We start from the raw sequence: 17,252 nt of genomic DNA on the forward strand, positions 1-17,252 counted from the left end.
CACTTCAGGTGGGAGCAGGGGGGATGCTGATCTTTTCTAGGAGATGACAGGACAAGCTACATAAGCTAAATATTAAAGACCGTGCCATGGTTTTAGTTCCTTTCCAGTTGAGTGATACCTTTAAGTTTTGTGAAGTTTAATCACAGAGATTAAGTTCCGCAGCTTCTAATAGAAAGAGATTTATCTCTGATAGAACCAAAAAACATGGGAGCAAGGAAATTATGGTGCTTGAATTCATCTACCTGACTTTTTAGTATGGTTTCAACATTGCTCTGTGTTGCTCCCTAAAGAGAAGAGATGACTTCTATATTTTGCTTATAACACATCAGTTTGCTAAACTTCCCATTTTTGTGCAGAATGCACAGACAAAGAACAAAATCATTAAAATTTCTCCTTAAAGAAAGGGCATCATAGAATAGAGAAAAACAGCTTCTAGGTTATCCAGTTGCTCTTTGTTCTTAGACAGGACCATTTCTCTTCGTATTTTTTTTTCCTGTATCTTAAAGCTTGACTAGTTTTAAATAAACCAAAAAGTATTCTTGGGAATAAGTAAAAATATGGGTGAATCTGCAGCCTGTTATTGCCAGCAGAAAGAATAAACACAAACACACACACACAATCTAATGGTAAAAGCAATAATGCCAGGAAACTTTGAGGCTGGCTGTTACTTCTGGAGGAGATTTGTTTTGAAATTTTTAAACAGTTAGCAAGCAGGAAATTATACCCAGCATCTTAAGTGTTTCAGGGAAAAGGCCAGCAGCCTGACAACCTATCTATCATTCCACAGGTGTGTCAAACAACTCTTTCATACTCAGACTTACAGATTCATACATTTTCTATGACAGACAATCCTTCTTTTAATGGAGTATAGAAGTGTTTTTTTGTTTGTTTGTTTGTTTGTTTGTTTGTTTTCCCCAAGGACAGGCAAGCTACATAGCAACATTTTTTTCTGATTTGCTGACATTACGCTCCCTCTCCTCCCTGCCAGAAATGTGTGACTTGACTTACTGTAAATCCCCAGAAGCGAGAAGGTGATGAAGACATGACGAGAAAGGGAAAGGCAGTGAAGCCAGCATTTCGTAAGATTGCCCTGGCAGCTGAGAGATGAATAAAACATCCTAAAATTTCTGCAGCTTTAACCTTAACTGACTTCCACATGAGAAGCTTATGGCAGGGCAGGAACCTCAAACACTGGCCTCAGGGTCATGGGGCAGAGCCTGCTCCTGATTCAAACACGTCCCTGATTCAGTGTATACCAGCACAGGCTCTCCCACCTCCCTGCCAGCAAGAAGAAAAAATTTTTACGGGTCTTAAGTGGTGCTGGGCACTAGGAGGATGGAAGCAGGTGGGCCATGGAAGGATGCTTTATGGCCACTTATTTGTTGTCAATTATATTATTTCCTTCAGAATAGAGAGGGATGTCTAGAGCCGTAGACAAAGAGGATGACCATCAGCAGAAGCATTGTGAACAAATACCACACAGTTTAGAAAGAACTGGTTATTTTTAAAACCATGTTTTCAAGTTTTGGATATTCAAGCATACAAGTAAAGGTTGCAAAATCTCATCTGACACATCTTCAGGACCTCTGCTAATGCAGCCTCAAGAGACAACACCTATTTCTTTAAAATTGTTTGTCAGTCCAGAGGTTTAAAACTAATCCACCTAATATGACTGCAGCATATAAATATTCTGATGTGCAGTTTGCAGCTGAAGAGCAGCAGGAATTGCCATTAATGTCTGCAGGGACTCCATTTCTCTGCAAAAGCCCTGTTTCACCACATACCTCCAGATGCTCTTTCAGACTGGTCACAAACAAGACACTGTTTCAGAGGAGTGAGCAAGAGAGAGGACAGACACAATGTCCGGATGTAGCGGATGTGCATTACTCTGTTGAAAGATTAATTATACAAATGAGAGGTGTTATTTAGTCAAGAGAGGAAGACGTTTTGTGGTTTCTGAATTTAGTGGTCTTTAGGTGAAGATGTTACAAAGAATAAGGCTGTAATGTGACAATGGAGAGATGATCCACAAATGTGCAACTGAAAAGTCAAGTAACAGTTTCTAAGAAGCAGGTTTATTCATATTAAATTTATATATAAAATGAATTCATATATGAAATATTAATTTATTGTGAATAAGGCAGCAGTCAAGTGCTTAGTGAGGAAGCAAAGCCTTACAGTGCAGGCTGCACACCTTTTCTGCAATAACTCGATTTGCTTGCACAGCTCCTTTATTTTCTCTTCTGAAGTACTCCAACCTAACTGCACAGTGGTTGCCCAATGCAATATGGGACACTGTCTGGCAGAGTTAATTCTTAATTAGTTCTGCCACCTGCATCTGCAGAAAGCCTCACCTCCAGAGCAAAACAATTCACATACAGCAGCAGTTTTTCTGGCACGGTCCATCCAAAGTGCATACAAAGGATAAAACCTTACTTTTCAGCCGCAGAAATTAATTCCACACGGATCTGATGCTCTGGCTGCACAGTTTTGTGTTGCTATAGCCCAGGTACTGTCATCTTTTAAACTTCTCTCATCATCCTCCAGCTCTCCACAGAGCTGATTTCACATGCTCCTGGCACAGTCAGTAACTCACAAGAGATGCATCGTTCATAACACTGCGGCACAAGGGATACAATATTTAACTGACAACCTTCATGTTCAGCCTAGAAATCCCTTCCACTGGTGAGCAAACTCCCCAGACACTATGTGAGCAAACCCTTTAGAATCCAGGCCAAAATATGAACCATAAGAAAAACAACAATCTGCCTTTTATTATTATTATTTTTTAATTATATATATATAAAGGCAATCTGTGAACAAAACTACAACAGTCCTGAAAGATTTCCATACTAGAGAGGTCTGTTCTCACCACCACTTCTTCATAACTAGAGCAATCAGTGATCAAACAGCTTGTGGTTTTGTGGGGAATTTTTAACCCAATACAAATGAACAGGATCTGAATAATGGAAAGGGAATGAAAAGCACTAATGAGATTTTTAACCCAAGTACATGGTTATCTTTGAGAGCTGAGAATCGGGGAGAGCACTTGTTGTTTTCATATTAAAGCTCCACTCCTCTTCCTTAGTTCTAGTCAGAGAGAGCCAAATATCTTTTATCATGTTCTTCCTTATAGCACTTGAAGATGTGGCTCTAAATAAGAGGGACGCCTCTTATTTGGGCTACTCTACCACTTTTTTTTTTTAATTTATTATTTTCTGCAGTTAATATTGTCTACCTTCCAAAAAAACAGACTGCTCAGAAAAATAAATTAGGCCACCTGCCTAATTTGTTCTCACCTATTCACGGACAAGTGTCATCAGTGACAACCAACGCCATTTCTCCTGCACCATGAAATGCCAAGCATATCTCAGAATGGTATCTGTGATACTCGAATACCTCTAGGCCACTGCTAAACATGCATCACATCAAGATTACAGATTTCCCTCCTGCAAGGGTTTGCACCTGGCCTCTCTGGTTCTGTGATGGGGAGACAGGAAAGTTACTGGGCTTCTGTTCTACATCATTACTCTCTGATCTGTGCCAAAACATAATCGTGTTTTGTCACTTGGATATTCAGAAAGTCAGAGTCTATAAGGGATTGTTCTTTTTAGCATATTTTTTTTTCATGAAAGTCAAATACGTTTTATCTATTTTAACCTGATAAATGCAATATCTAGACATTCATCTAATATAAGTCCAAATTCAAGTTACAAAAAAAATGCAGAAGTTCCTCTTAAAGTATGGAGGAAAAAAAATGTCCATCTGCTGTTTAAAATCAAAACTCCAAAGAGAACATATGTTTTGGAGCAGAAGAAAAATAGTCAGAAAGGAAAAAAAATCAGCTGAAAGGAAAAATATGGAACTAAAATTAAGGCATCACAATGAAAAGATGAGTAGATGAAATGAAAAGTATTTATCTGAATTAAATCAAATCAAATAAAAAAATATATTAATAAAAATTTCAAAGGTCTTATTTTGAGCTTGATTCAATGAGCACAATCATTTTGCCTGCAATTTCCATTTCAAAACAAAAAAGTCTAGATCTTACATATATGTTCTAATATTTGGCTGTCTATTCACTTACCCATTACGCATGCCTACAATGGTTTGTCTGGATGAAGTTACATAGGCTTTTTGTCTTTGGATAAATAGTGCTGTAAATTAGCTACCATAAAACACAATGCAGCTTCATCCCTTTGAACAATTGAAGTATGATGAACAATAGACAATGCTGGATGATAAATACAAGCAATTAACAAGGAGCTTCAGTGTACTTTTTGCCATTGTAATGGTTCACTTTAATAGGAAATACTGAGCCTGGATGGGATGCTATGACAATGTAATCAAATATTAAAAAAAAAAAAAGTTTTTAAAGAGTGGGTAGATCTATAATTCTTATGATTGTTAATATCAATATGTAGGTTTACCAGAGGACATTTTATTTTCCAAAACAGAAGTGACCTAGGAAATACCTTAAGTTAGTTATTCATATGGACAAAGACTGCCAAAATTACCAATGGGGTCAAATTAACCAACACCATTAACTAATAACATACAAAGGTGAACATGCATCTCAGTCCTTCAGAATTTGGATCAATCTAAATTGCTTTTGGAGGTGCAATGCATTTAATTTGCTGAGTTACATCATATTCTTATATTTTTCTGCCACCTCTACACATATGCTTCTTCTCAGGGCTAGAAAAATCATTGCATTTTCATATGAACAGCATGCCCTTTCTATCCTATGGTCTTCACAGCCTGAGTGACTCCTTCTCAAAATGGTTTGGTTTCTTTTTCCATCCAGATGTGACTACTACATCTGATCTCTTTCTTCCCTTTCATTAGTCTCTTACTTGCAAATAATAGGCCACAACAACTCAATAACAAAATAATAAACAATATAATATTTCAGTATCACAGTATGCATTATGACTACAACACATTTATATAGCACCCAAAAATCCCCAGTTAGAGTTGGAAGACTAAGCACTTACAGACACAAAAATATCTGACGTGGATCTCCTGTTCATCTGAATACCATCTCTCATCTGTACCTCTCTTTCTTCATCTGCCACTTCATTTACCATCAAGTGGGAATTTGTTCCCACCCTCTAAGATGTCACTGACCACCTCTTCCTCCTGCAACCACCTTGTACAGAAAGAAAGAAGCTACAAGTCCATTCTGGGAAAACAAAACAAAACTGGTTTTCTTTTGTAAGAAAAATACTTCTGTTCTGTAAGTGCTCTTTTGTTTTGTTGTAGTTTGGGGGTGGGTTTTTTGTTGTTGTTGTTGGTTTTTTTGGCTTTGAAATACACACACACAGATGCCTTTTATGATCATAAGTTTTGGGTGACACATTTCTGGAAAGTCTGGAAAATAAAGATTAGGCAGTAATACCATCTGGAATCCCAGAGAGATGAAGGCTTAACTGTGGTCACTGGGAAGCATACCTAACGTGCTAAGTGACTCCTCTTCCCTGACACCCACCCTGAGCATTGCTATGCCACCTCTGGTCTCCTTCTAGTAAAGCAGACTCCCATAGATCCAGCTATAGAGAAAAGAAAGATGAACAGAGGCAAAAATACCAATACAAATCCACTATGTTGACAGCACTGTAGGAGTCACCTGATTAAACAAGGAGTTAATGTTTCCCCCGTACTTCTAAAAAAATAAGGCTTCAAATGAAGCAGTATGTAATCTTACATATGAAATATCAAGTGTATTCTAGGACCTGGCACTACGTTGCTTGACCAGTGTGTGAAAAATCAAGTTGGTGCAACTGCACCTTGTGAAAGGGCTGCTCTTACCAGACTGCAGCCAAGAGGGCAGGATTTCTAGGGTAGGAGGGAAAGCAAGTGAAGAGCCTGCCTTCCTAATTCAATCCTTGTGGTACCTGGCTGGCAGGACAGAGTCTGAATATTTTGAGTACAGAGTTGGGCTGCTTTGTCCTGGTACTTGGGCAATTCTGAATGTGTCCTGCTGGACACACAGAGATCTTTATCAGAGGGGATATTGTTCTGACTGCAAATAAAAAGGTCAGGCTAGAGATAGCAGGCTGGAGATAAAATAGAAGCGGGTCCTGCAGGAGCTGGCTGAAGTTTTCTCAAGATACCAACAATTATCATCATAATAGATTCTGATTCATTGGAACAATGAAAGGAGAAATGATACAGGAATTTTCAACCATTGTCAGTGCAAAGTACACAGAAACTTTCAAGTGTGCTAGCTGATAAACAAACAGGCTCTTGAAAAGCCAGGAGATAAAAGGAAAATATTCAAGTCAGCTGGGAGCCATGCTGGACCTTTGAAGGGATTAAGGGAGGCAAGATGGTGTCTGCGGCAGATGCATGAAAAATCCTTGCTGGGTGAGTACAGCACTGCTCTGCTGCACAGCCCAGTCTGCAGGTTGAATTTCCATCTCTCACATACTGAACCTGGGAACCAGATATCCCAAACCTGCACAGAAAGGAAACCCCCAGGATGCACAAATACTGCTTTTGCAAGCGTGGCTAAGAATTGAGGTTGCTATAGGAAAGGCTCATATATCAGTCTGAAAGCTCTAGTAAAAATAATGTCTCTTCTGACAACAAAAATAAGCTGTATGACAGTAAGACATCTTTTTTTTTTTTTTTTCATCTCTATAAAACACCCTGCAATAATTTCTAGAGCTGCACCTGTTTCACAGGCTCAGTGCTAAGGTCTACAGCAATTAATGGTCAGGCTGCCCAATGTTACCCCAAAACACTGTGGTGTACTGGCAAATGGCACACGATGACTTCTGTTATGATGCTTGGTTTTTATGTCAGGAAAATACGGCAACCCAAGTGCATTAGCTGAAATATTTTAAAATTATTTTCATCTTCCTTAGCAGACTAAAGAGGAAGTCACCAGTCAAAGGCATGCTCTTGCTCAGTGATTTTAGCTGCACATTATCCAAGCTTTCAGGTAAAAAGGCACACAGAGCAAGGCCTAATATTTCTTTTTAACTGCCTCAGAGGTAACATCCTCATCCAGGGCGTGGGTTCAAACAGCTCATGAGCTGAGAGGAACTATTTTTATCTGTTCTATGTTAAAGAAATAGAATCCCACAGTTATCACCTAGGCAAAGACCATAGCAATCCATGGTTGTTGTGGACTGGAGCACTGTCCATCTTTCCCATCAAAATTATATGCATATTCCCCTCTAAATATGCAAACTGTAGTGGATCTGGTTTTGAATCACCTAAATCTTCCCATATACCTGACATTTCTGTGCTCCTCAATTTCAGTCCCAGGACCTCAAGAGGTGAGACTTAGCACCGTGGTACTTAACATGCTCATGGATTATGCCCCATTCCCTTCCCCAGGGTACCATACTATTCATCATCTTCATATTCCCAAAATAACACCAGATCAGAGCTGGGTACACATCCAAAACAGGTCCCTCCTCTTGCTTCCACCGTTTCAGGGTGAGTTCCCTCCTTGCAGCTCCCATGTAAAGCACTCATGAGCACTTCCCAGTGCAGGACAAGGTGCCTCCTGCCTGGTGCAGGTAACCAGACACGTTTGGCCTCAGACAGCTCAAAATCCCCAAAGAACTCTTGTCTGAGAGATCTTGGCCAAGCCATGCCATTGCTTTGAACCTCATACTTGACACCTGCAAAGCCTGGACAATGATAACAATCTCCATTGTGAAAACTCTTCAGGTCTGCTTCTGAGAAGTACTTTGGGACAGTCATATTTAATTTACTATTGTTGTTGTCATTACTATTATTATAATTCTTATGAAGTTCTGTCATCTTCGTGAGCTCCTTACACATCGATAAGTATATTGACAGAGCATGAATGACCAAGATGTCAGTTAAATTTACTGTGCTTCATAATATCAACGACTCTTTCCCTTCTGTAGCATCATATACTCAATCGTGATTCGAACCATCTGGATGAAGAGCAAAGCTCAGTCTGTCATTATATCCAGCTGCCCTGGTGAGTGTCAGCACACGGGTGTCTCCAGATGCATGATTTGAATCTGGCCAGTCCTATCAAATCTGGGAATGCCCACACATGTGGTGTTGAGCTGGGACCACATCACTGCAGTGGGAATTGGTTATAGAAACTGCTGATTCATAACTCTTTTCCACACTTTTTCCCTTGACACTAAATCTGCTTTCAAGAAATTATAGAAAACATCTGCAAGGAGAGAAGTAAAAGGTAAAAATCGTTATTCTAGAACTCAGAATCCTAGATCTGAGAACTTTGCTCATTTCTAAAATGACTTATTTTATAGCAGACACTTAGATAAAACTTTTGCAGTGTTTTCACATGCCTTTGCCAGTTTGGATTTTGGTCAAGACCAAGGAGTCTGACCACAAATCATTACAAGAACCTCACTTGCCAGAGGACATTCCTGTTAGTTATGAAGAGAAGTATGTTCATTTACACTAATCCTTTTTACAACACAACTCAAAGAGTGCAGTGCACACAAGCAGTTAGTGCAGCTAAGTGGGGAGTGGTGACACATCAGACCATAGTGACCAAGTTGCCAATACTTGCCTGAAGTAGGATCATGGCTGTTTTAGGAGGAAATGTCCAAATGTGTTGCTGTGCCTACTCAGATATCCTTTCATCATAACCTGACATCTGTTAACTATAACCTTGAAAAGATTTATTCCTCCATTGAAATGCTTGAACAGGACCCATTTCTAATTATCTTGCCTTTGTGACACAATAAGTATCGACTAGCCTTGAAAAAAAAAATGTCATTCTCCTCACCCAAGAGGTATATTGTGCTCTGTAAGTCAAGTAATTTCCAGAAGTATTAAGTATGGACAATTTTCAAGCTTCTCTATGGGATGTTTCACTGATAACATGTTTCACTGATAACAAGCCCACATTAATTTTATTTACACTTTTTGCTTGCAAATTACAAAGCCTGGATATGCTGTTTTTGTAAGAGGTGCCAAAAGTCATGTACACAGACTTATTTCCAGTGACATTCATTAAAATTTCAGTTCTCAGCTCGGACTACTGGAGCTGAGATACGTTTTGACAAAAAATAACCTTCTTAAGTATTCACTATGGTGAACCTCATTATTCTCATCCAGCAACATGAGCAGCAAATTGACATTAATAATGAAATCAAGCATATTATTAAAATCATGCTGGTACTGCTATTTAAATACAGCACTTGATTCTCATAGACATTAGTGTGGCTTCAGAGGAAATTAGATCAACCAGCCTTGGTGTAAGACTGAATAGAATTTGTTTCTCAATTCAAAGCACATTTCATTTCTGAAAAGCTAACCTAACAGCATTTCATATTTCATTACTGAGTCAACATGAAGAGTAAAATGCATGACCGATTATCTAAGGCATCAAAAAGACTAAGAGGTCAAGGGAATGGAGTATGTAGCTTTCAAAATCCATCTAATTGAAATGCAGTTAAAAAGTGAACAGGTAGTCTGTTTTGACAGGTTCTCTCTCATGTTTTCTTAACTGCAGTTGCCAGTTCCTTTCAGAAAACCTCTCTTATGACACCACTTTATCTGCATTTTTGCATCTGTGATGGCCAATGGTTTTTGTTAGACTGATACTGTTGGGCATGTCATCAGTGTTCCTCCTGACCATGTGCCCAAGTGTTGAGGACAAGGGATATGCAGCTGCCACAATTCTTCAGGAAGATCTCCTTTGCTTACATTTCCACTTCTGATTTTGGAGGGCTCAGGTTTTGAGTGTCTAACTTAAGCAGACTTGCAAGCATCTGAATTTCAGGAAATACTGAGCCCCTGCTTCCTTACACTGGGGAAGGACATGCTGCATATCACTGTCCTGACTGTGAAAGTGCATGCTGACACATCCACGTACCAGCCTTGCTCTTTCACTAACTGAACTATTCTCTCCCCAGATGGGAAAACCTCCTCTGCTGGCTACACCAGTCGTGGGTTCATATCCAGAGCAAAAGTGAAAGCCATCAAGTACAGCATTGTAATTATTCTTGGTAAGTAAAAACATAAGAGTAAAAGCCTCACAGCTGGCAGCTGGGAAGGAGGGAGGACAATACTGAAGTTAGGAAGCTGGTTTTCCTTAGCTCCCTCCATCACCAGCAAAGTGTATTAGGTGGTTCAAAGAAGGAGCTTTACTTAAACCCCTGACTTGCCTTCTGACCGTGTCCCCTGCTCTCCTCTGACTGATAGGATCCTATTTTAGGCACTTGACAAACACCTCAGGTGCAGTGATACGCACAGCCTCTCATGCATGTAATGAAAGTAAAGGAGGGACATTGCCTAAAAAGAGCAAAGGAAGATGTCACCTCCTTCTAATCCAGTCTGCTAAGAGACCTGGCAGCTGAGTTGTCTTCTAGATTTAGAGAATATAGCCTGCATATAAGCTGCTGGGGCAGGGCAGGGAAAGGAAGGAGAGGCAAGAGATGCAGAGCAATTGAATTTGATGTCAGAAGCATGTTCCCTGCTGAGGTGGGAAGACGAGCTCTCCTTGCCCAACCAGGCCGTGTATGACTCAGTGCAGGTGTCCTCTGTCTCCCAGGGAGATGACATTATCCTGATGGAATTAGGAGGCTGACATTTTATCTCGATAAATAAAGGCAGCGTCACACAGGGCTTGTGATTAGCTGCCAGAGACGGGCAGGGAGGCGGCAGAAGCTATTTACTCCCCAGGGCTGACTCTTCAGCTACCACTGCAAGAGAGATCATTTCTCTTTCCAACCCTAGGAAAAATTCAGATTGATTGATACCACGATAATAGCTACTACTGGAGGTGCTTAGTTCACCGGTTAGCAGTAGTGTCCTTAGACATGAGAGATGCCAGTGTGATTCATGCCTTTCAGAAGACCAAGAGCTCCTTTTCTGTGTGACAATTAGAGAGAGCTTTTGTCAGAACTGGCTGCTGTTGCAATGCCATCAGATGTCAAGAGCTCACCGGGGTGCTCAATATTTCAAAGGACCTTGATAACATCAGGCACACAGCATCTCGCAATGTGCAAGCAGATTAAGACACATAACATTCAGGACTTTCTCTGAAGCCACCTAAAGTTCTTCACAGTCAGTTCTATGATCCACATGTTGACACTGTGTTTTGTTGTTTTGCTGGTACCTGTGCATGGATACCATCAGTTTGGTTACCCTAGAAAACAGGGGGAGCGCTCACCTCTTCCTCGCACACTCACTGAGCACCCAGCTATACGCCAACTAAGAGATGCTGCTTAATATAACAAGAAAGCAAGCACGACTTCTGCTTCTGCTGACTCATTTGCATCAGGGAGAGCACATATGTTTGATCTCACAGAAAACTGCACATTTGCAACCCAGGTGCCTACAATTTATGAGTGACCTGTCTGTCCCATCATTTTCAACAACCTTTGTGACAGGATTTGACAGAAATTTATGAGAAACAGATTCATTCCCTATGCCTGCAAATAAAGATAAACCCATGGCCACTTCACTTCTAGCCCCTCCAAACAAAAGCTACGAATGATGCAGCCTTCTCTTCGCTTCCTCAGATATGCCTCTCAAATAGCAGTACAGGAATCACGAAAATCTTCCTGCACGCCCCACCTACACAGCACCTCCAACCAGCATGCAAAATGACATGTTGGCCTACTATAATTTGGTGTGAAAGTGCCAGGCCTTGCTGCTGGGTGTTTAAGAGCCTTTTCTTAACAGGTAACTGTGACAGGCAGTGCTGTCACAAAGCGGCACTTTGGTGCTGTGTGCTTCTAGACTCGCTGCTCACTCACGGGACCATTAAAAGGGCACTTCTCTATAAGTGATGATGCTTTAACTGGCTACCTATTTACCCTTTATGTGTTGTGCAGTGTTCAGAGTGCCTCGATATGTCTAGAGGGAGCACTCTAAACACTTAAAGGAGCACACAATCTTTTTTTATGGACATTAAAATAAAGATAAAGGCAAATAGAAACACAATCTAATAACTATTCTCTTAAATAAGACCCCAAATAGGGAGAGATATTTCTTGCATGAACAAATATTTATGTGTTATGACAGTCTCTCTATGTGTGTCCGTGATTAACTCCCTAAATTGTTATACTGTCTAATGTCAAGCTCTTCCTCTGTCTCTGTTGCAGCATTTGTTCTGTGTTGGAGCCCTTACTTTCTGTTTGATATCCTGGACAACTTCAACATCCTCCCTGAGACCAAAGAGCGCTTCTTTGCCTCCGTGATTATTCAGAACCTGCCGGCCTTGAACAGTGCCATCAACCCCCTCATCTACTGCGTGTTCAGCAATCGCCTCTGCCCGCCCTTCGAGTACTGCTCCTTTACTCTCACCCTAACTATCCCTTAGGAAGGGAGGGAACACATAAACACAGTTGCTAAATTCACCACCTGTTCTCTCCTGTTTTAATCCTGACCGTTCCTTATTTTCCTTAGGGAAAGAAGAACACGAAGGCTGGAGGGAACTTTTCGTGACCGAAGTGATGGAGGGCAGGAGATGCAGGTCCTGTCCAAACCAGAATACATCTAGTGCAAATGATGCGCCACATAGCCACACCAGGACCAGTACTGAGGAGGGTGGAGATTTTCCCTGAGCACAGAAGGACACGATGCACAAACCAACTGGACAGAGCCTGTGCCTCTCTGTTGTTGAACAGCAAGAGTGTTTTGGACTAGCGCTGCATCTTCAGCCATTGCACGCCGCCAGGACCAAGCTCGCTGCGTGGGGTTTGCATGCCACTTTCATGATGGCTCATTTTGACCATCTGTTTTCAACCAAGCTGTAACGTATATGCACTCCAAACGCAAAAAAAAAAAAACGCAAAAAAAAAAAAAAAAAGTAAACAGTGTCTAGTCAGAGTCTTCTCTCTATTCTTCAAGAGGGTCTCAAAGCCATCTATTGTACCATGTAACTCACAGAACTAGTAAAGAGTATTTACAAATAATTATGGGAGGAGACCATTCTTAAAATAAAGGCACAGGCACTTTCCCAATGATAACACACCAGTGTTGATCTATGTAATTACATCTTGGCTTCACATGCAACCACACCTTACAATCTCATTTCCAGAGAGGAAGGGACTGCAGGGCTGGGTGGCTGTCCCCTACCTCTCCTGGCTGTGCTTCTCAGGTCAAGCTGGTCCTCCCATCCACATAGCTCGTGTTTCCCTTCCCTTTTTAAGCAGTCTTTTGGGGATACTACACTTATACTACCTAAAGAGAGCTGCCACACAGGGCACTCCAACTGTACAGATCAATCTTGCCACCACACAGCAGCATTTCTCTGTCTCATGCCCTACATACATTATTCATGCCACTTAAATCATGGAGGGAACCATGTAGGGAACCATGTATGCTGTTAGGGAACTTCAGAGGTGGAGAAAGACCTGGGTGAAATTTTAAAACTCAAATGACATTCAGGAGAAATTATATGTTGATGATCCAGCCTTGTGTATTCTTTGTAGGGTCCACAGAGCACCAACCACCAGGCAGAGCTTTGCTGTAAAATGCCCCTAGCTGTTAGGACATCACAGAATCACAGAACTGTAGGGGTTGGAAGGGACATCCCCTTCCCCAAGCCCCTGGGTTTGAAGACAAATGGTCTCAAATGGGTTTAGCAGGTGGGTGAAAGCTATTGATTTCAACACTCATTTTACTATAAGGCAGCTTAAAGTGTTTGCATGATAATGCACTTTAACCAGCTGCATGGCATGTTTTTACTCCTCTCTATGCAAAATTAGCAATCTTACTCAAGTGGAATCTATTTAAACAGCTTTTTTTTTTTTTTTAATGACTCTTCACACTGGGTTTGTTCACTGCAAAACAAGAACTGAATAAAATTGATTTAATTACCTATGTTACAAAAATCTTTTTTCCTAAGTAAGAGATATATAAAATCATAGGACTTTACATTGTCAAGAAAATAAGTAAGGTTTCTCTTTTTATTATGAAGTTCTGTTACATATCAATTTCAGTACCAGCTTAATTAAAACCATGAATCCACACCACCCTTTACTGCAGCTACCTTGCATAGATTGTATGTAAGAACTAGACAACATTTTTTTGTGGGCCTCTCATAACATTCCCAAAAATGGACTGGTTGGTCTAAGCTTCATAATGATATGGGCTTTTCTTTGTTTTTTATTTTTCCATTTGATACAAATACACTGGTTGCCTATTTTTGGACATTTAGGAGAGTTCATAGACTTGACAGGAGCCTTCTCTTCTCCACGCTGAACAACTGCAACTCCCTCAGCCTGTCTTCATAGGAGAGGTGCTCCAGCCCCTTGATCATGTTTGCCTCCCTCCTCTGGACTTGTTCTAATACTTCGATGTCCTTGTGCTGGGGGCCCCAGGGCCGAACACAGCATCCCAGGCAGAACCTCACGAGAGCAGAGCAGAGGACAATCACCTCCCTCCACCTGCTTGCCACAATTCTTTTAATGCAGGCCAGGATATTGTTGGCTGTCTGGATTGCAAGCGCACATTGCAGGCTCATATCAAGCTTCTCTTATCAATACACTTAGGTTCTTCTCCTCAGGGCTGCTCTTAACCCATACTCCAGCCTGTGTTTAGCTTGGGATCATCCTGCCCCAGATGCAGGACCTTGTACTTGGCCTTGCTGAGCCTCATGAGGTTCAGCACACACCCAACTCTGAAGCCTGTCAAGGTCCCTCTGGACAGCATCCCTTTCTTCCAGTACGTTGGCTTCACCACACAGCTTGGCATCATCGGCAAACTTGCTGAGGGTGCACTTGATCCCACTGTGCATATCACTGACAAAGATATTTTGCTATGATACAGATTGATTTGTCTTCCACCGAGACTCCTTAAATGTCTCTAAGATTCGAAAGGCATGAATGAAGGTCTCTATTCTACAAGTCACATAAACATTTAAATATGAATTGTTTTAAGGGGAATCAGGTCCACAAGTATGATTACAGAAGTAGGCTTATGCAATATGGCTTTACAACACTAGATATTGCAAACATCACACCCATACTGGTAGCAGTCTCTAAGAAGGCCACATAAGCAGAAGTGAGACTAGTACTTATTTTAGTTCAAGCCCTGGTGTCTGGGGGAAAAAAAAAAAAATAAATAAAAAAAGAAAGCTTTACAGCTGTTAAGATTTTATGGTTTTTTGACACTTCAAGACACAAGGAATCAGCAAAATCCTCTCCCAAAACAAGAGCCTCTATTCAAAGCATAGGAACAAGTGGCTCAATAAAAAAGGAACATTTTCAACACAGCTTTGGTGGAGAATTTCTGAAGAGATGACCGCTTTCGGGCAACACCAGCCTGAGATACCTGAGAATAGTCTCTTGGCATTCACAAGGAACATGCTTGTTGGCAAGATGCCCCAAGTTATGAGTCCCTTCAGAAAGTCCTACCCATGTTGTTTGTACAGATTCGTTTCACACAAGAAGCCAGAAGGCATAACGCTACGTGCCATTTCACTGTACTCATCACAAGGACTGCATGCGCTCTTCAGAAGTACTTGATGAAAACAGAGGAACTACAAAAGAAAGAACTGCAGAAAGCACAACAACAAAGTGTATATACATTGTTGCCTTAAATACCTTTTTTTTTTTTTTCCTCAAGTGAGGAATCATTCTATGATAAAAATAAATCACAGCAGAAGCTATCTAACTTCCACACAACAGCCTGGTGCTTACAGGAGGAGAGATTTCAGTTTATTCACCAATCCTTGGGAAACATGATTGATCTGGGGAGTAGATGCAATTTTTTCTGTAAGGTAAAATTTGTTTCATTTTCTTTAGCAAACTATAATTTATTGTACATAGCATTCAATTTAGATAAGCATTATAGCCGAATGGTTCATCAGATAATCTTCTGTCATGTTTGATGGCATCTTATTCTGAGTATGCATAAAATATGGGAGTAGAGGGTTAGGCATACAAACACAGGCATGAATTTACAAATAGACATTGCTTATTCCTCATACGGACTTACTTATAGTGGTACATAATTAGAAGCTCAACTGTTAATTTAGACTCAAGTGATGCAAATGAAGAGGCTAAAATTCAGCAGCTTTAATAAATTCAGTAAAAATGAGCAGACTGAGGCATCTCATAGAAAGAACTGGATTATCTTTACCAGAGGATTAGCAGAAATCTTATGAAATGTACCATCATACGTGCTAATAATCATTTGCATCAATTACGAGAAATTCAACTACAGATTGGGAGCTCATCAGCTGGCAATGTCTGTGGAGGAGAAAGTGTTGGGTGCATCCATAGCTCAGCTAGTGCCTGGTTATTGACAGCAACGCAGTCAGTGGTAGCAGAGGCTAACACGATCCCAACATGTATCTGGTAAAGCACTAGTCAGAAGAGCTAAGGCTGCATTAGCACCATTGTAAGCCCCTGTTGAGACTACTCAGCATGAAACATGAAAAAGAAGGGACATGGAAAAAAAACAAAACAGTCTGTGGTTGTGGCTTGTTGGGGTTAGTAAAGCAGAAAGCAGAAGAGGGATATTTATATTGACTGTTAACACATCTGGAATGTTGACTGGGGAAAAGGAGCAAGAGAAGAGAACTACTTAAGTGATACATTTGCCACAAACACCACCCCCTAGAATAATTTTACCATGAATAAATTTGACAGACATAATTATCAGCTTGCTTGGATCTTATTGTATGCGTCAGTAACAAACTTTTGGGGAATAAGACTTTCTATTTTGTGTTATGGCTGTTTATTGAGATTTAAACACAAGGCAAAGCACACATCTTTGTGCTTTACACAGAAGGGAAGGAGAGGAAGGTGTTGGTTCCTCTCATTTTGCATCAAGCTAATGGCCATACCTTTGCAACTGTGCAGCAAGTAGATATAATATGAACAATATCAGTAGGGGACATTTATTTGCAGACATCGTATCTTCTGTAGTCAAACTGATGAAGCTGGAAAAGCAAACAAACTTTCAGATGTGTGCATGCCCTCACCATCTCTGCTGTACCAGCTCACATCACAGGTTTTAGAGAAGTGCAAGGTAGCAGCTGACCTTTTTGCTGATGCTCAGACTTTCAGGTTGAGCCCAATACTGATGGTAGCATACTTACGCAAATATTACTCTTTGAAGCATAATCCTTTTTCCTCTTTGCCCAAGATACCATGGCTCATGCCATGCTAGAGGCTTGCATACAACCTGGCCCCCCACACCTGGTAGCCGAGTTGCCACTGTACTAACTTCATACATGTTCATGGTTCTGCAAAGCAGCAATTAAGAGCCTGCAAAGTGGCACACATTTACGCATGACTGCACCTCCTGGGCAGTACAGA

General features: G+C 40.8%; 1 protein-coding gene across 1 annotated transcript in view; it reads left to right on the forward strand.

The window, feature by feature from the left end:
• The window catches only part of NPSR1 (neuropeptide S receptor 1), a 57,731-nt gene extending 45,250 nt beyond the window's left edge, over window positions 1-12,481 (forward strand). Inside the window, 4 exon segments of the mRNA XM_035552453.1 lie at window positions 7,893-7,969; window positions 9,888-9,980; window positions 12,084-12,264; window positions 12,388-12,481. Of these exon segments, the coding sequence (XP_035408346.1) occupies window positions 7,893-7,969; window positions 9,888-9,980; window positions 12,084-12,264; window positions 12,388-12,481 (445 nt within the window).
• Window positions 12,482-17,252: the final 4,771 nt, after the last annotated feature.

Source organism: Cygnus atratus, chromosome 2, assembly GCF_013377495.2.
Source record: "Cygnus atratus isolate AKBS03 ecotype Queensland, Australia chromosome 2, CAtr_DNAZoo_HiC_assembly, whole genome shotgun sequence".
Taxonomy (NCBI): Eukaryota; Metazoa; Chordata; class Aves; order Anseriformes; family Anatidae; genus Cygnus; species Cygnus atratus.